This window comes from Marmota marmota, unplaced genomic scaffold (genome assembly GCF_001458135.2).
Source record: "Marmota marmota marmota unplaced genomic scaffold, marMar, whole genome shotgun sequence".
NCBI lineage: Eukaryota > Metazoa > Chordata > Mammalia > Rodentia > Sciuridae > Marmota > Marmota marmota.
Window position 1 is genome coordinate 21,649,747 of NW_026000229.1, and position 20,275 is coordinate 21,670,021.

The 20,275-nt window shown below is 33.2% G+C and overlaps 1 protein-coding gene across 10 annotated transcripts in view; it reads left to right on the top strand.

Annotated features, from left to right (window-relative positions):
- The window catches only part of Sltm (SAFB like transcription modulator), a 60,894-nt gene that overhangs the window by 32,526 nt on the left and 8,093 nt on the right, over nucleotides 1–20,275 (top strand). For 4 of the 10 annotated variants that reach the window (XM_048792958.1, XM_015480605.2, XM_048792951.1 and 1 more), the window contains 11 exons: nucleotides 6,964–6,991; nucleotides 8,315–8,783; nucleotides 9,400–9,449; nucleotides 11,396–11,514; nucleotides 13,498–13,647; nucleotides 14,237–14,340; nucleotides 14,951–15,117; nucleotides 15,580–15,665; nucleotides 15,872–16,035; nucleotides 18,500–18,680; nucleotides 19,410–19,534. In XM_048792958.1, coding sequence (XP_048648915.1) covers nucleotides 8,410–8,783; nucleotides 9,400–9,449; nucleotides 11,396–11,514; nucleotides 13,498–13,647; nucleotides 14,237–14,340; nucleotides 14,951–15,117; nucleotides 15,580–15,665; nucleotides 15,872–16,035; nucleotides 18,500–18,680; nucleotides 19,410–19,534 — 1,520 coding nt within the window. In that variant the 5' untranslated portion in view covers nucleotides 6,964–6,991; nucleotides 8,315–8,409. The remainder of the gene's footprint in view (nucleotides 1–6,963; nucleotides 6,992–8,314; nucleotides 8,784–9,399; nucleotides 9,450–11,395; nucleotides 11,515–13,497; nucleotides 13,648–14,236; nucleotides 14,341–14,950; nucleotides 15,118–15,579; nucleotides 15,666–15,871; nucleotides 16,036–18,499; nucleotides 18,681–19,409; nucleotides 19,535–20,275) is intronic. The other 6 variants (XM_048792950.1, XM_048792954.1, XM_048792955.1 and 3 more) reach the window with 2 other exon arrangements.

The following is a 20,275-nucleotide window of genomic DNA, read 5'->3' on the forward strand; positions in this document are numbered from 1 at the left end:
CTTCCTAGATTACTTATTTGTAAAAAGGAGAAATTAAGCTCTTTATATTCTTTTGACAACTAGTCAATTCCCATTTAAGCACCATTTCTTCAGTTATACAGGTTGCACGTTGTGTGATAGAATCATATCTAAGGATCCCCATTTACATAGTAGACCATTGATTATAAACTTTTTAAACAAATGGATATAAAGTATCTTAAGAAATGGGTACCATTTTCTAATTTCTACAAATTTTTGTAGGATAAAGATGGCCTTGTTACCATCCCATCCTGATAGTGAAAGAGTAATTATTTCTTTGCAGAGGACAAGATTTCATTATATTGTATCAAAAAAAAAAAAGGGACCTTACATCTTTTGAGTTTTCTTCAAGTAAAATAATCTTTTTCTTCGTTATAAACAATATATAGTGGAACATCAAGAAACGTGCGAATGTATCTAGATTCCACCATGATCTAATGCTTTTACACACACTTCCTGAATATAGTAATATGTGCATTATGTGATGCTACATGAAGAGTACCCATTTATCAGCTTCAGCTGTTATCAACTCATAGTCAATCTTATTTCCTGTATACTTCTATTCGCTTTCCCCCTTGTGCAGTATTTTGAAACAGATATATTATCCCTTGAAAAAGTTCAGTATGTATCTCTAAAGAACTCTTTCCTTTCTATATAATTCCTAATATAAAAATGTTTATTTAGACCATTAAATATACGTTAGTATTTAAACATTCAATCAGCCATGCTCTCTTCCAAATATAAATAAGATCTATGCATTTTAATCTTTAGTTTTTCTCTCCATTTTATTTCTTTCCACTATTTTACTGATAAAATTTATCTGTTTATCCTTTAGAGTAGAGGTTCACAGTTTTTCTAAGGACCAGATAGTAAATATGTTAGCCTTGTGGGCCAAATGATCTCTGTCACAACTATTCAACTCTGCTATTGTAGCATGAAAACAGCCATAGGCAGTATGTAAATAGTGGGCTTGACTGTGTTTTAATAAAAATATTTCTAAAAACAGGAATCTAGTGTGGTTTAGTTGTACTGTAAATTGGTAAGATCTAAGACTTTATCAAATTTTGTCTGTTCCTGTTTAAAAAAATAACTATTTTATAAGTAGTATTATATTCTTTAGAAACACATAATATCTGGTTGTATCTTTGTGATGATGATATCAGTCATTATTGATCCATATCTCATTAAGGATTACAAAATGGTAATGTGTTAATGCCATCATTTCTTTATCTATTAGCTGGAATATTTCTAGAAAGAAAAACTACCCCCTAGTCTGTTTGGTTACCCAGAAGTATAATTTGTAAAGGAAAGCTAGGATATATGTCTTGATTCTTTCCTTTTACTTAACAATTTTCAGAATAATGAACAGTGACCAGTGAGTTTTGAATTTTTTCTTTTTTCCCCTTCATTTTGAACTCAAGAATTGAATATAATTGATGTATAATTAATGTCCTTCTAAGTTGATGTCTATTGCCATTATTATCCTTCATAATGTTCAAAGTGTTCCATCTTAATGGTGTGATAGCCTCTTCAAGTTGGCTCTTGAGTCCTTTCAACATGATTTTTGTAGTTTGATTCTTATTTTCTGATATTATGTAAAGATGTTCCATTTCCTCCTCCAGACCTACAGGTAGCCAATTCTTCCTTTTAGCCGTAATGGTATTTCAGGACAACAATCTCGTTATTAGAGGTGTCCATTTTTACTGAGTTGATCATTGTTTCTAGGCTTTTTGAATGTATAGAGCAATGGAATGTGTTGGGTTTTGTCCATTTTCATTTGTGTTTACTTTTAAAATAACATCAATTTTTAGTTCATATGGGTACTTCCAAGTTAATCATTTCCTGCATCTCGTAGTACACCCAGGAACAACAGTCTTAGAATGATAAAACCACCACCAAATTACTGAACATAATTTAAGGATTTTTTTCTAAGTTATATTTGTCATAATGATGTACCCCACTAGGGATGAACAGATTAATGTGTTTTAGGCAAAAGCTATAAAGTCAAAATCATGAGACAATATTTTTAAAAAGTCTCCTAGATGATCACAGCAGTGCATGCCTCTTATCTCAGTGACTCTGTAGGCTGAGACAGGAGGATCATAAGTTTGAGGCCAGCCTCATCAACTTAGTGCAACTTTGTTTCTAAATAAATAAATAAATAAGGCTGAGGCTATAGCTCAGTGATAAAGCGCCCCTGGTTCAATGCCCAGAAAATTGGGGGGGGGGGTAGTCTGCTTCATATGATTCCTTATTGTCCCCTTATTAGTAACTTTTTAAAACTTCATGATTTATTTTTATATTATTTGCTTTAAAAATATAAATAAATAGTGGTTCTGTATAGGGATATCTCTGTTTACAACTAGTTCTCAGGCTTTGACTTTGAAACTTAAATCTTAGGCTTTAACTTCTAGGTGCAGTGCTTAGTAGACTTTGGTTCAGATTCTACATCTATTAGTTTAATTTTGTGACTTTGGACCAGTTCTCTTAGTCAATTTCTATGTCTATAAAGTAAAACTTTTAAATTTTACCTTGCTAGATTGGTGTAAGGATTAATCCTAGATCCTGGCACATAGAGCATTCGCAATTAGTACTTATTTATAGTATTGTTTTACTAGTTTGGAAGGTATCAATTACTTGAGAATTTTCTGAACATTTTTCTTTTAAGATGTTTTTGCTTGCTTGTACTTTAATTCTTAGAAGTTTGATGTTGACTTAAAAACCTCTTCAGTCTTCAATGATCACAATATGTGTATCTCTTTTCCTATTTGCCTTTGGCCCTACCTAATGTTTCACTTACCTGAAGTAAAACTTTTTTTTTTTTTTTGGTCAAATGACATCAATATGCCTTTCAAAGCCAGACTGTCCTTTATCTTCATAAAGTTTTCTCTAATGTCTATCTCTCCTATGTTGTGCTTTACTATACACAGAGAATTTTTTCCATCCATCTTAATTCTTGATACATCTTGTATCACATGTGATTGCTATTTTTTTACAGTTAAATTTGTCTAGATGGATGATATAACACAAAGTAAAACTGTTTTAGTTAAATAGTGATAGAATAAGCACCTATGACTCATAATGCCTAGTCTTTGGGTATTCTTGTCACTAAATAAACCCCTCACTAGTCAATGTTCTATTATATGTACTTAATGTTGAAGTTAAACCCTTTAAAAACATCAGTATCTTGTACTACATATAGTCAGTAATTCATATCAACAAATATTTATTGCTTATGATATTCCAAGCATTTTGTATTTCTCATAATGTTTAGCATATAGCTAAATACATGGCAGACAGTTACTGATTTAAGGTTATTTTAAAGGTTTATTCAGTCAATTTGAATACAAGTCAGAAGAAGGAGAATCATCTTAGCACATAAATACATATGTACTTATAGCAAATATATGTACCTGGACTTATATCACATATATAGCACATATATCACCCTGTATCTAGGAGGAGGTAGTATAATGGGTACACAGTAAATACTTGATAACTGAAAAATAAGTTTTAGTATTGCCTTTTGTCTCTTAGTAGTCATTGCTGCTGCAGGATGAAATAAAAGTTAGAAGAGCTTTGCATTAAATCTTTCAGCATAGCATATTATATCATTTAAAGAGGAAAAATTTCCCATTTTATTTCTTGGTTTGTTTCCTTATTACAAGGAATTTGGAGCTTATTTAGAATTTTTGCTTAACCTTAGTAGTGCTGTGCTTACTGTACTACACAATAAAATGAATATGTACTTAACATCTGTGGTTCATCTTTTGTACTAACATCAGTTGTTTTTGTGCCTCATCTCCATTGTAGTTAGTTTTGTTTCCTGACGGCTCCGTTAGGCCCTTTTCTTACAGACATTAAGAATTTGTAATAAGGCTTATATAACCATTGTATAGAGAAACTGAAGTTATGAGATCCTACAGAAGATATGTTGAGTTATTAAGATAAATATCTAAAAATTCTTCAGCAAAGTAAGCCAGACTTTACCAGTTACTTTAGCAACTAGAAATAACATTTTTTAATTGGCAGGAACTACAGGAAGAATTTTGTTTTTTACATCATAGTATTTTAAGTTTTTATTCTTTCAAATATTAGCAAATAATTTGGTCATCCTTTTGTTGAACCTAATCAGTGATACAGCTCTAAAAGAATAATGCAGGGCTGGGGATGTTTTTCAGTAGTAGAGTGCTTGCCTAGTATGCATGGTTCAGTCCCCAGTACCACTAATTAATTAATTAATTAATAATGCAGAAGAGGTGTGCTGTTGACATCACAGGTAAATAAAGGAGAGTCAAGTTGCATTCTTTAAGTTCATTTGTTCTACTTTCAAATAAACATTAAGGTGTCTCAGTGTATTTGCGCTCTTTCAAGATAAATTAGAGGCTGGGTTCAGTGGCGCACACCTATAATCCCAGCGGCTCAGGAGACTGAGGCAGGAGGATTGTGAGTTCAAAGCCAGCCTCAGCAAAAGCAAGGCACTAAGCAACTCAGTGAGATCCTGTCTCTAAATAAAATACAAAATAGGACCACGGATGTGGTTCAGTGGTTGGTGCCCTTGAGGAGTTTACTCCCCAGTAATACCCCTCGCCCCCCACTCCCACTCCCTGAAAAAAAAATGAGATAACTAAAAGAGTTTGAGCTGGGTGCTGTGACTCAAGTCTGTAATCCCAGCTACTAGGGAGGCTAAGGCTGAAGCCAGCCTTGGCAATTTAGCAAGACTTTGTCTCAAAATAAAAGGGGTTGAGTATGTAACTCAGTGGTAGAATACTTGCCTAGCATGTGAGAGGCCCAGGGTCCAATCCCCATTACTGTGTTAAAAAAGAGTTTGAAAGAAAATATTTGTCCAATTCATCTTTTTCTTGCTGCCACTGCCTATCACTTCACCCAAATAAAAGTGTTTTCTTTTCCTTTCCAATATTGCAGATTAGAGAGGCTGGGGTTGTGGCTTAGTGGTAGAGCACTTGCCTGGCATGGGTGAGGTACTGGGTTCAGTTCTAAGCACCGCATATAAATAAATGAATAAAATAAAGGTCCTTCAACAACTAAAAAATACATTAAAAATGTTGCAGATTAGAGATATAATTGAAAGTAAATTCATATATAGATTTTTATTAAGAAATTCTGCTGGACGTGGTCATGTACGCCTGTAATCCCAGCAACTTGAGAGATTGAGGCAGGAGGATGGCGAATTCAATGCCAATGTCAGCAATTTAGCAAGAACCTCTCAGAAAATAAAAATAAAAAGAGCTGGAGAAGGCTGGGCGTGGTAGTAAATGCCTATAATCCCAATGGCTCAAGAGGCTCAGAATTCAAGAGAATCATGAATTCAAAGCCAGCCTCAGCAAAAGTGAGGCCCTAAGCAACTCAGTAAGACCCTATATAAATTACAAAATGGGGCTGGGGATGTGGCTTAGTGGTCAGATTCCTCTGAAATCAATCCCTGGTGCTCTGCACTCAAAAGAAAAATTGCTGGGGATGTGTCTTAATGGTTAAGCACCCTGGGTTTAATCTGTGGTACCAAAAAAAGAAAGAAAGGAAATTCTTATAATGAAATATACTATAATTATGTAATAATGGGATTTACTTTTCTAACAATTAATGATTTCTTTGTTCTGGCCTATTTTTACTTCCTACACTTGTGGTGTGGGGTTGAAGTATTTTTAGTTTTCTTCATGTTTCTTGAATATATAAAATAATGACTCATTCCTTGATCTGGACATTTATATGGTAATTTAGTTTAAGTTTTTGGTTTAAGTTTTTCTCCAAGAAGCTGTCATTTTAAGACAGTATTCGTCTCAGAGTATTCTTTCTGGACCAGCAGCATTAACATTGCTTGGGAGCTTGTTAGAAATGTACATTCTCAAACCCTGCTTTTACTTTTTGAAACAGAAATACTGGGGTAGGTGCCCAGAGTCTGTTTTAATTAGCCTTATAGGGTTCCATTATGTGCTGAAATTTGAGAACCACTGCTTTAAGGCTTTGAACATGGTAGCATATTACCTGGCCTACAACAATCTACTTCTTTCTACTCAGCTTAATTTTAAGAGTTATAAATAAAAATCAAGACATTCCTGATGGTGGATGCTGGTGGCACATGCCTATAATCCCAGCAGCTCGGGAGGCTGAGACAGGAGGATTGCAAGTTCAAGGCAGCCTAAGCAACTTATCAAGGCCTTAAGCAACTTAATGAGACCCTGTCTCGAAATAAAAAATACCCAGTACTCCCTCAAAAAAAAATCCTTAAAATTCTTTTCATTTGAGATTGTAATGCATATTACTTTTACTTTTCTTTATGGTCTTATTTTTTGGGAAATGTTGATTGTATCTCTGTGGATCACTTCAGTGATTTTTGCAATATTTTCTTAATAGAATAAAAAAAAACAGTTATGAATTTATTTTTAAATAATAAAATGAGTAGTATGAAACTGTCTACTACTCAGTCATCCTTCTTATGTCTGAAATGCTTAATGAGGGAGTGTTTTTATTTGTTTTGTTTTATTAATGTGTATTCAAGCCCTTGAAAGAATATATCTACAGGTTGTGCTTTCTAGTACTGTTTTGAATAATATGCACTGAGTACCTGTGAACTGAGTGACATAAAATAATCAGGTCAGTCTTTTTATTGGCAGTTCTTTGATATGAGTAATATTTAGATTACATGAACTTACTTTGAATAATGAAACTAAATATTCCCTGTTTGTTGATGTAATTTTTGACAGATTTCCCTTTTCTTTTCTAAAATTGCATATACCAAGCTTGTGCTACATCGCTCTAAATGGGCCCTGGTTCTGATTGGAATATTATATTTTTTTGTTAGTGATACCTATCCCTCATTAATGTTATTAAATTATCCACCAGTTTAACTTAACTGATTTTTGTGTTCTTATTAAAATCTAGTTTTATATAAATTCATTTTACATTCGATTATTCTTTAAATTTCAGGATGGTGAGGAAGAAGAAAATGAGAAAGGTATGTTTGATGCTAAGTAGAGTGTAAAAATTGCTAACATTTAGAAAAGTAAATTACATAAAACAGTATTATTATATGAAATCTTAGTTTTAAAATGAGTTTATTTTTAAATTTACCAATTTAGTGAATTAAGTTAGCGTCTTAATTTAAGTTTTCAATTGATTTTAATTTTCTTTTGACCACTTAAGATATGTTCTATCTTAATAGTACATATCAGTTACTGTAAGTGAACTATGCCATTTTGTACTTTATTTTAAAGATAACTTCTACCATACCATACGGTAAGTTGATTGTGTCCTTAAGACCAACACTGCAGTAACTCATATGTGCTTATTGGAGTCCTGGTATATAACTCATAATGAATTTTGCAACTAGTTCTAAAAATGGTGAGTGACCGGGAAACTGACTTTGTGTTTGTTGTTTAAAGAAATTTTCATATAGTATTTCAATAGTTTTAGTAGTTTAGGAGAGCTATATCATCCAATACAATCACAGGGACATCAGTAGCAATTCTTGTGATCAATATGAGGTTGAATTCTTGGACAGAAGTCACAAAGGATCCTACTTTGGACTAGAAAGGACATGGAGCAGGCTTCTAAGGAAGGCAGAATAAACAGCCTAGAAGTAATGATGAATAAATCAAGCTACTGACTGAAAATCACATCACACATGCCTGAGGCCTTTCTGTTTTTCGGGAATGCAAGACATCTTTGAAAAATGGTAATTGCGGACTGGCTGGACAGGATGAAGACTGGAAATAACCAATTTCCTGGACGTTATGAAGCAGGAGCATCATCGGAGCCCTCCGTAGCAGTTTTCCATTCGATTCTGGACTACCAGGAATTGAAGAATGAAAAAGATGGGGCCCTGAAACACTTTGAAGACTGATATCCTCAGACTGTGACCTTCCAAGAAGTCACTGTGGAATTCTGAAGGTCAGAGGGTTAAATCCCAAGATGATTTGAACACTGAAAAACAAATCTACACATTTGTCACTATCCCATGGAGGGGGAAAAAAAAAAAATCTTCCACATGTCATTAACTTCTAACCAGAAATGAAGAACTGGTATCTTCAGGATGGAACATTTTCTCACTATTGTTGTTTGATGTTTGTATGTAGAGATCATTTTTTCCGTGAAGAATAAGTGATCCTGGGTAAAGGATTGTTTATGTTAGTTAATACCCTTGTGTTTTTTTTTCTCCCTAACCTTCCATCAGTGCTAATAACTGGCTTTATATTTTCTAGGTCCTATTCTAGCTTATGAATATGAAATTGTTTAAACTTCTTGTTTTGCCATATTTATTCCTGTTAAATCCTCTTAGATATAGCAGGTTCTGGTGATGGTACACAAGAAGTATCTAAACCTCTTCCTTCAGAAGGGAACCTAGCTGAGGCTGATCACACAGCTCATGAAGAGATGGAAGCTAATGCGACTGTGAAAGAAGCTGAGGATGACAACATCTCGGTCACAATCCAGGCTGAAGATGCCATCACTCTGGATTTTGATGGTGATGACCTCCTAGAAACAGGTAAAAATGTGAAAATTACAGATTCTGAAGCAAGTAAGCCAAAAGATGGGCAGGACGCCATTGCACAGAGCCCGGAGAAGGAAACCAAGGATTATGAGATGAATGCGAACCATAAAGATGGTAAGAAGGAAGACTGCGTGAAGGGTGATCCTGTCGAGAAGGAAGCCAGAGAAAGTTCTAAGAAAGCAGAATCTGGAGAAAAAGAAAAGGATACTTTGAAGAAAGGGCCCTCGTCTACTGGGGCCTCTGGTCAAGCAAAGAGGTTTGTTTTTCTATGTCAGTTCTTTACGATACTGAATTCCAGCATTCAATAAGATCACTCTACATTAAGGGGGTGGCTTCAAGACCATGTACAGTAATTAGTATCTTATGATCCTGCCTATAATATTTTTGACCGTCATAAGTTACTTTTAAAAAAAATTCAAGACCTTCATAATATGCAGTGTGTCCTACTGATTGCATTGTCGAATTGTCAGCATATATTTGGTTTTTTGGTTGTTTTTGTTTTTGTTTTTGTTTTTCAAATTGACAATTTTTTTGTGTTTTATTTTTAAAAATCCTTGTGATGATGGTTAATGAACAACTATCAGTTCTAAGAACACAAAATGAAGTCAAGTCCCAGTCCTGAAATCTGGAGAAGATGGCCATATATCCACTGAATAGAATTATCAGAAAATCTAGATCTTCAGGCATCTTGGGGAAAATCAGTGCAAGAATCCTAAGGGAGTCATTTGTTCAAATAACCTATTCTAGGCTTTTGGAACTGTTAATTTGTATGAATAGCACTAGTTTGCAATATAGTCAATATCAAACTGCTCGGATTTTGTTTTGTTTTTGTTTTTTGTTTTCAATTTTCTTCTGATGATTTGCCTCTTTAGCTCTTCAAAGGAATCTAAAGACAGCAAGACATCATCTAAAGATGACAAAGGTAATGGATTTTTTCCTATTTCAGTGATAGCATTGCATACTTTCACTAAAAAGTAATAGTTGTCTGTTATTTTCTTTGACATTCAGTTCTTATCATTTTTATTAACTAAAAATTTTGCCTTTGTGTAACTATGAATAAAGTATTATTATTTAATTACTGTGTAAATTGGTATGAGTATGTTAAAAAACCATTTGCTAGGGAAATTTATCGATTGTATTCTAAGCAATTGTATTGAACATTAATAGATATTTCATGCTTATAATTTCAGAAGTATTTTATCTTTAGTTGCAGTCATTTGTAACCACTGTACATGGACCACATTCGTTTTCCCATTCTCTTGAGGAGGAAATGTAAATAATAAATATTATTTGTGTGAATTCATGGAGTCAAGTATTTAAAAGATAATTAGTCTCTACCCTTTGGTTTTACTTTCTTCATTCTTTAAATCAGAGCATACGTCTATGAATATTACCTGCTTACATGATTTTAATGCTTTAGAATTTACTTCCTAACTTGGCTTACTTTGTGGAAAAATAATTTTTTAAAAAAAGTCTTTTAAGTTTCAAGGTGTAATATTTGATTGCTTTTTGTTTTGGAAAATCACTGGTTATCTCATGGTCACAAGCTACAAATAATACATATTATTTGTAAATAATACATACAAAAAAATCATCTTGTACATAATGCTGTGTCTACTTGAAAAATGTTTGTTTTCTAATAAAAGTATTTTAGAGTAAATCTACCATTTAGATAATACAGAGTCCTAAAATACCTCTTTAGTGTCTAAAGGAGGAACGTATGCCTCCTTTATGGTTTATTTAGTGCATTTTGTTAGTATATTTTAACAGTTAGAAATTATAGTGATTTGATTCACTAATTGACAGTTGGAATACTCACATTTCTTATAGTTTAGGTTAATGAATAAGATACAAAAAGTTCATAAAATTATCCTTTAAATGTAGAAACTTGATTCTTGGTTAAGTAGTGCTTTTTATTTTTCCTGTTATTTTCTTTTTCTTTTCTTTTTTTGTAATAAGATATGTGACCCAAAATGTTACTAGTAACAAAAAAGATACACAAACTTCTAACCTTTCATAAGATAAAATAGATTCTTTGATGAATGTTATTCTTAAAATTAGAAAAGCATAAGCCATTAATATTTAAAATATTTGAATCAATACATTGTCTCTCTCCCTATAAGTGGACACTGAGTAGTTTTTCAGCTGCCTGTGTCATGTATTGAAAAATTTACTCTTTCTACATATAGTAGCATGGAATTATAAAAATTGTTTTATTGTGGCATGTTTGAAGAAAAGCATTAAAGGGTGATTGACTGGGCTTGTATTCTCATATATAATGTGTATGTATGAATCATGAATCATGGATCCAGTATTATCTAACTGTATATAATTTCCATTTTCTCTTATCCTTTTTCTAAAAGACTATGAAGGTGATGAATTGGTTAGTTAGTCTTAGGCTTTGTTATTAACCATTTAGATACTTGAAAACACTTTACCCTTTGCTCTGACTTATCCCTCTTCCACTACAATTTCTCAAAATATAAAGCCCCCAACAGATAAGGAATTAAGCAGTCTGTTCATTCCAGATGACTGTTTATTGTTTGTCTTGTTCAGTGCAGTAATAGTGTTTAAATTATTAAAACTGAACAGAAAAGGTCCAAGACACACATTCGATTTTCACCCACTTTGACTTAACATTCATATTATAGGAAGTGTACAAATAATATTTCTTTGCTTACTAATTATGTTATAAGTTATTCTGTTTGATTGTAATACTAGCAGATTCATAGGATTTTGCATATAGTATGATCATATTATCAATTGAAATGAAAGGATTTGATACTTTGAAAGAACATGGCCCTTTTAATTTTTGAAAAAAAAATTCTGAGTAAGATACTTAAACATCTGATATTAAATCTATTCTAGGAAGTACAAGTAGTACTAGTGGTAGCAGTGGAAGCTCAACTAAAAATATCTGGGTTAGTGGACTTTCTTCTAATACCAAAGCTGCTGATTTGAAGAACCTCTTTGGCAAATATGGAAAGGTACATTCTTTTTACCTTCTTATCCATCTTTCTAGTATCTGCAGTTGAAACAGATTATATTCAAAACAATATTGTATAAATGTGTTGTCATTTTTGTATCTCTTTGGATGGTTACAAGTATAATTATTGAATACTGAGGTAATGATAGATTGGGGTAAAGGGTTGAATGGTGTCTTATCTCACTTTGAGCCCTGATGGTCTTTATTTTCCAAAGCTTAAACCTGCTTGAGCCTAGGACTGAGTTTTATTCGTCATGATTTTTTCTAGTACTTTATTTAGCATGGGATCTAGCACGTTGCTGAGGTTAATTTGGTCATCTTGCAAATGTAACCAGGCTGGTATTAGGTAATAGGAGTTATGTATTTTGATGAGGAAAACCCCAAATATGATTTGTGTTACAGAGATTCCATTCCAGTGATACGGAAAAATGTAAAACTGGATATATATTTCTAGGGATTTTCGTGTGTGTGTGTGTGTGTGTGTGTGTGTGTGTGTGTGTGTGTTTAAATAATCAAAAGTTGTTCTGAGTGTGAGGAAGGAAGAGTGTGGAGTGTTCAGAGTCGGGGAGGGGTGTCTTACTATGGCTCATTCGATAGGAAATGTTTCTCTGGCATTTAAGGGGAAAACTAAAAAGAAGTACTGGTTAAAGAAGAGTCAATGTATTCCTGTGGCATTGGACTGCAGTGTGTATCTCTTAAGGCACAAAGTACTTTTTTCCTTACATTAAGTGTTTCACTTACATCAGTGTTTCTTTGAGGGCAGGAGCCTTATCTACTGTACTTTGTATATGATAGGGTTTGAATATTTATTAAATGAATAGCCAGTATTGGTATATAGCCATTAATGAATATTGCAAAAACCTGTCCTGTTGACTTTAGGAGGGCTTTTTTCTTCAGCATTAGAGAGTAACCTGAGCAAATGAGGTTTTTGAGGTATTAGATTTAGCACACTGAGGATTGTAGTACCTTAATCAACTGTGGTATATATTTCTATTTTCAGTAATGTATTGTTAGGCAAAAGCAATATTTTAATGTTGGTATTTGTTAGGACTAAACCTATATAAGGATATATCTATTTGATAATAGGACCTTGGACTTAAATTTAAATTGTTGTGGGACAATAAAACCTGATAGTTACTTGCCACCCATACGGTAAAACCTCTTAAATTAACTGTTTACCTCTTCCTGGCATTGTGTCTTTGTTCCTCCTTGCCCAGCACTGAATTATTGTTTTCACTTTTCTTCTCACTCATCCATACCTGCTTTGTCTCTTTTAACTATCCATTCTATAGAATTGAAAGTATTTGTCATTTTTGTATTAATTAATATTTTGAAATTATATAGGTGTTGTTTTTTAAATTTGGGGGTATATATTTTTAGGATTTTTTTTTTTTTTAATTTAGTAGTCAATGAACCTTTATTTGTTTATATGTGGTGCTAAGAATTGAACCCAGTGCCTCATACATGCTAGGCAAGCACTCTATTACTTAGCCACAACCCCAGCCCAAGGATATATTTTTAAGTCTTGCTTTTTTTTTTTTTTTTTTTTTTAAACAAGTGACTGGTTCTTTATTCATTTTTGAAATACAAAGTGACTCATAGGAAAGTGTTAACATTTGTCTATAATCTCGAAACGTATCTGGTCACTTTGCTTTTGTGAATCATATCATTACTTTGTTGATATGACTAGTTGTTTGGGGGTACATTTTGGGGTGGGAGAATAGGTAAATAAATAAATTTAAAAAGTAGTTTAAATTGCTTTTTAACACTTACCTTCCCGTGAGCACTAAGTTCATATTGATAAGGCAGATATTGATCATAAGAACTTGAAACAGAATGGCACATATACAGAATTTGTCTTGAATTAATATCTTCACTATATCCTTTAATTTGAATAGTCTCAGTTCTGAAGTTTTATCTATTTTGAAATGTGTAATTAGTTGTTAAATTATAAAACTTACTAAAGTATAATCTCATTTTATAGGTTCTTAGTGCAAAGGTAGTTACAAATGCTCGAAGTCCTGGGGCAAAATGCTATGGCATTGTAACTATGTCATCAAGCACAGAGGTGGCCAGATGTATTGCACATCTTCATCGCACTGAGCTGCATGGTCAGCTGATTTCAGTTGAAAAAGTAAGTTTGCCTAATTGTTCATAAGAAGGAGATTAATTCAATGACAAAGGCTGGTTGAAAATCACAAATCTGGAAATCCAAAATCTGAAGGAACTCTTTAAACTGCTTCAAACTTCAGAGCATTGTTTATTTTTTAGAGTTTCAGAATTAGTATGCTCAAATGGTAAAGCCTGTGTACATATTCCAAAATTCAGACATGGAACATTTTGGTCCTGAGCATTTCAGAAGAGATAATCAATCTGTAATTTTCAATTTAAGGATGATAAGGGCAGGAAGTACTATCAGAGTGAGTTTTATTTTTATGCATTCACTTTTTTTAAAAATTATATTTTTTAGATGTTGATAAACCTTTATTTTATTCATTTGTTTATATGCGGTGTTGAGAATCGAACCCAGTGCCTCACACGTGCTAAGCAAGCACTCTACCACTGAGCCACAACCCCAGACCCTGCATTCACTTTTTAATTTACTTTTTTATAAAAATAATTTTCTGTGTTTTCCAAGTTTTCTGCTATCAACACACTTTTTATAATCGTAATGTAACTTTAAAATTTAAAGATTTATTTTTTTTCTGGTTTAAACCTTTCAGGTAAAAGGTGATCCTTCTAAGAAAGAAATGAAGAAAGAAAATGATGAAAAGAGTAGTTCAAGAAGTTCTGGAGATAAAAAAAATATGAGTGATAGAAGTAGCAAGTAAGGATTTATTTATTTTATTTGGTGCTGACTTCAGGTTTATTTTGTTTTGTTTTGTTAAGCAGACTTTTTTGGTACATTAATGAAGTGGTTCTCACTGTGACCAAATACCTGAGAAGAATGTTTATTTGGGGCTTACGGTTTCAGAGGTCTCATTTTGGAGGTGCCTGACTCCGTTACTCTGTGCCTAAGGCAAGACAGCACATCATGAAGGAAGGCCCCAGCTGAGGAAAGCTGCTCAGCAAATGGAGGGGTCAGGAAGTAGAGAGAGGGAAGGGATAACAGGGAAAATACACTTTTACAGGGTACAACCCAATGACCTGCCACCTCCAACTATGTCCCATCTGCCTACAGTTAACATCCAATCATTCCATTCAAACAAGAATGGACTGATTAGGTTCTACCTCTCACAATCCAATCATTTCATCTATAAATTCCTGCACTAGCACAGGAGATTTTGGGGGACACCTCATATCCAAACCATAATAGTTTTATTTAGTGCTAGGTTACGTTTTGTTTTGTTTTGTTTTTAATATTATACAGATAGACTTTTTGGTACATTAATGAAGTAGTCCTCATTCTGTTTTCTTGTCTGGGGTGATATGGTCAGGATACAAGCCTCTGTCAAAAAAGAAGAGAAAAGGTCATCTGAAAAATCTGAAAAAAAAGAAAGCAAGGATGCTAAGAAAATAGAAGGTAAAGATGAGAAGAATGATAATGGAGGAAGTGGCCAAACTTCAGAATCGATTAAAAAAAGTGAAGAAAAGAAGCGAATAAGTATGCTATGTATATTTCTTCTCAATCCCTTTCTAATGCATTCTACTACTTACTTTTTACAGTGGAAGGGAAAACCTGAGATTACAAATCCAGGTGAATATTTAAGCTTTGTTGTTAGGTGTCTGTGGTAGAGAAGAAGTTTTAGTAGGACTGTCTTCTCTTTAACTATTTGAGCTGATTTGGGCTAGGGATGTAGCAAAAAAAAATCTAAGCTGTCTTAAAATGATCATTGATTTATAATATTGAGTTAGGATCTTTTAGTTTCATTGAAATTATTTATGTTAGCAGGTTGAACTATTTAAAAATCTCCCATTTAATTTCTCAGAATAAGAAACTTTTTTATTTCATGTATTGGCTTGTGAATATCTGAATAAGAATTCAGCATTTTTTACGTGTATATGTTCTTTTCAACAAAATATTTTTTAGATGTTTGTTTACCTGTATATTTTTTTCTCTTTTTAGGTTCAAAGAGTCCAGGACACATGGTAATATTAGACAAAACTAAGGGAGATCATTGTAGGCCATCAAGAAGAGGAAGATATGAAAAAGTAAGTCTTTGAGAGGATGTTATATACTCTTTCAGTTGTTTACCAAAGAAGATAATTGTGTAACCATTTTTGTATATGTTCATGCTAGAAAACCTAAGAAAAAATGTTACTCAAGCATTTGAACTTTTTAATTGATCTGTTGAACTTTAAAAATAAAACCCAATATAATTTTAACTTTTAATCCTCTTTTTTTTCCCCCCTGATAGATTCATGGAAGAAGCAAGGAAAAGGAGAGAGCTAGCCTAGATAAAAAAAGGGACAAAGACTACAGAAGGAAAGAGATTTTGCCTTTTGAAAAGATGAAGGAACAACGATTGAGAGAACATTTAGTTCGTTTTGAAAGACTGCGACGAGCAATTTCCCTCCGAAGGTAGGAAAGAGTCTATTTTATACTTGTTTTATATTAATACATCTTTAATTCTAGTTACCAGCCAGATTTCTGGAAACTATAGTCCTGCAGAAGACTATTTGCCACTTTAAAGAAATGTAGTACTATTTATGATTTCTTAAATTTTCATAGCACTTTACAAAATTTTAGAAAGCATTTTCCCATCTGTTATCTCCAATCACAATTTATTAAGGTTAGTTATGTGCAGTATTTCATACAAAAACGTGGAGGCCCAGAGAGGCTAAATGACTCTTCTAAAACCACATGGCTATTGAGTGGCAGAGTCGGGACTCAGATCCAAGTCTTCTGACTCCAAGTCCAATGCTCTTTCCTGTACTCCAAAGCTGCTGCCATTAAAAAAAAAAAAAAAAAGACTTTAAAGGAAAAAATTTTTGAGATAGTTTCAAAGTAAGTTACAGTATTCAAATGCTGTGCTGAGATTTTAAGACAAAACTCATCAATAAAAATATATTGTTCTTTAGTTTGTTATTGCCCAAGTAAGGGAAGACTTGCTCAACCAATAAATGTTACCGTATTCAAATTCCATCCCTACATAGGCATTTTTTTTTTTAAATCAGACTGAAAACAAAAAATTTTGTTTCTGTTTCTAGTGGTGATACCTCAACAGATAATCATGAGTTCCAGTTTACCTTCATCTACCAATTTTTGGATGGCATTTGAAATATTCTTGTGAATGTGTTTTTTAATATATTTTTCCAAATGCTGAACTATCTTGTCCAGATAAGATGGGATTTCATCTACTCATTTGCCAGAGATACTTTTAGCAACTTAAGTAATACAGTCATTACCATACAGCTTCACTAAAACCTTTTTTCCTTTTTAGATGAAGTCACAATGTGCTTAGCTTCCTGTTTGTTTAATTAACAGGTTTTGAGGAGAGAGGGAGTGAGGAGTTGGTAGGATAGGGATTCTCAAACCTGTTAGACCAATACCCCTTTTTTATTTATTTTTGAGGTGGAGACTCACTGTTTCCCAGGCTGGCCTTGAATTCCAGCTGAAGGGATCCTTTTTGTCAGCCTCCCAAGTTGCTAAGACTAAAGGCCTGCACCAGTACACCTAGCCCAAATGCTCCTTTTTAAATAAAAAACTATTTCAGATGCCCTTCTTATTCGCCTGAAATGACATTGATGCATAACATACCCACCTATACAAATAATTTCCAGAGAATCAACATAATGATTTAACTCTAAATGAGAAATAAATAATTTATAATAAAATATATATTCCAGATATGAATGTTTAGGCATGACTCCCTAGAAGACTTAATGGAGTAGTCAGATGTTTGTACCTTATTTAAACTCACTGTGAATGTGAAAATTGCAAATACAGACTGATTGGTGAGTCAAATACCAGGAGTGGTGTTTACATTATAATGTGATTCCTGAAATGGTGAACAACTCTTGGTGAAGTTCTCAAAAAAAGCATTATATTTCCTCTGTTTACATGGAGTTTCATTACTGAAAAAATTTAATATGTAAAACTAATACATATTTACATATATTAATATGTAAAAGTAAGTAAACAAGACTAGCATTTATTAAAATGAAGTTAGGTTCTAGACTCAGATGTTATTTTAAGGCTTTTGATTTATAAATGACATGAATATCCACTGTGGCATTTGAAAGGCATGTTGGATGGTTTTTGTTGTGTAGGATTACTCTTGACAATTCATGCATCATAAGGTTTTTAGAGTTCTTGGTCCCCAACTATTCTAGGAACAGCCCCATGGTCATTTAAAGTGCCCCTTCAGCTTCCATGGGAGTAACATTGACCCAATGAGAGAACCACTAGGTTGCTAGAGGAAGACATGATGATGGACAGAAAAATATGCTGACTGCCTGAGAGTGAGGAAAGACAAAAACACTATAAAAAAGTATAAATAGTGTTTTAATTTAGTTTAAATGATTGAGCTACCTCTGACTCCAGAAAGCATGTTACCTGGAGCCATCTGTTAAATGCACCAGACGGGACTCTTGAGCACCATTTTTTTTTTTTTAATATATAGCATTTGCTATAATTGATGTTTTTAGTTATAATTCCAAGTCATCAGAATAAAGTACATAAATTATTTAAGGAGATAGAATATATGTTAGACAAATTTGTAGTTTTATAAATTTATATATTATAGAATTTTTTTTTTAATGACAATTAGTGGGCTATTTCAGTGGGGTTTTTGTTTAAACAGGAATCATCTAAAAGGCAACGATTCTATAAAAATTTAGCGTTCAGTTGACAGTCTTATAAAAAAGTGACAATATTGGAATCTGTTTAAAGTTTTATTTTGAGTTCTCTTTCCAATTACATTAAAACGACTGAGATTAAGTTGAAGTTTAAAATTGACAACCTCAAGGAAAAATTCAACAGCTATTCTCTTTCACACAGTGCTAGCATAATTTAAGTATTTCTAAATACTGATTTTTGTTAGACGAAGAGAGATTGCAGAAAGAGAGCGTCGAGAGCGAGAACGCATTAGAATAATTCGTGAACGGGAAGAACGGGAACGCTTACAGAGAGAGAGAGAGCGCCTAGAAATTGAAAGGCAAAAACTAGAGAGAGAGAGAATGGAACGCGAACGCTTGGAAAGGGAACGCATTCGTATTGAACAGGTGCAGTCAGAAAATCTTTTCATCTTAAATAACTCACCTTTTTCAAACACTGTGATTTTTTTCCTAAAATTTGCTTTACTTATTGTAAAGCTTTTATAGATTGAGTTAAACTAATGAGCATTTAAGTATCCCTGAAAGATAACAATGAATTAGGTACTAGTTCAAAATACGTTTAATAGTGATTCTGTTCTAGATAATTGGTAATAACTCTAGCTCTGCAATATAATGGCAGCCTAATAGTCTGAGCATAGGACTCTGAGTCCAGAGTAGTTGTAATCCAGGCTCTGTCACTATCCCAATCTTAGAAAACAATAAGTATTTTCTTACATATGATAGTGGGAATAAAATCCCACGGATGGAAGGAAATATTGCCTCTCTTTGTACAATTGCAATCCAGGGTTTTAAGGCACTTAGTTTCCTACATATTAAGAGTTCTTTATCTAATTCCCTTTTAAGTGCTTTTGTTTTAGTCAAATGATTAAACTAAATCTGACCTTCCCAAATACTTGCCAGCTTTCACCACTCAACCCTGTTATATTTAATGTTGCAGAACAATAGTTACATGTAGCGTAGATTATTGAAATCAAATTTATTTGTCCCAGGTGTGTGTTTTGCTTGGCGCTAGCCTATGATGGGTTTTTACTGACTGGATTAAAACACGGTTGCATATATGCTTACCTTCTATCTTCATTTTGTATTGGCTGGTTCTTCCTTCTGTGTCATCTAAAGGAACGTCGTAAGGAAGCTGAACGGATTGCTCGAGAACGAGAGGAACTCAGAAGGCAGCAGCAGCAGCTACGTTATGAACAAGAAAAAAGGAATTCTTTGAAACGCCCACATGATGTAGATCATAGGTATTTGTTTACTTTCTTCCTTACTTGCTATATCATTCCTATCAAGCCAAGAACTTAAAAAGTACAGGCTCCTGTCCCTGGAATAAAAGGTCATGGCCAAGTGGGGGGTAGGAAGGATTTCAGTACTGGAATGGACCCAGTGCAGTATCAAGTAGGAATAGTCTGCTTTTCTTTCTCTCCCTTTTCCCCTTCTTTAATGCCAAATGATTTTTTGTTATGATTGAAAATATGTAGTCATGGTAGGTTTTGATAATGATTCTCAAACTCAGACCCATTTTGAAAGTTTTTATCAGTAATGCAGATGGTTCAAAAATATAAGTCATAAACTAGGAAAGACTGACTTCTTTTGTGTTTTTGTTCATGCTTAATAATAGATTTTAAAATATAAATATATTCATTTAATTATCTTAATATAAATTCTTAGAGCTTTAGTAGATTGTGTGAAGAACTAGGTGGAATGAATGTGCTTAAGACTTGCTTTTCCAAAGTTAAAGATAACTACAAAGGTTGTGGACTGCTAGTTAGAGTTTATTATAACATTGCATCAAGTGTTTTATCTGTCTTTTCCATTTAATGATTTTTAAAACAGGCAGATTAAGACTATTTTTCTCTTCTGTTTAAATTCCTCTAACATTATATGACTTTACAGAGTTTAGCAGTTAATTCCTTGCTAGCTTGCACTCCTAACTAAATTGTGTTGTGTCTTGAGTTTAGTACCTTCTTGTGTCCACAGTTCTAACA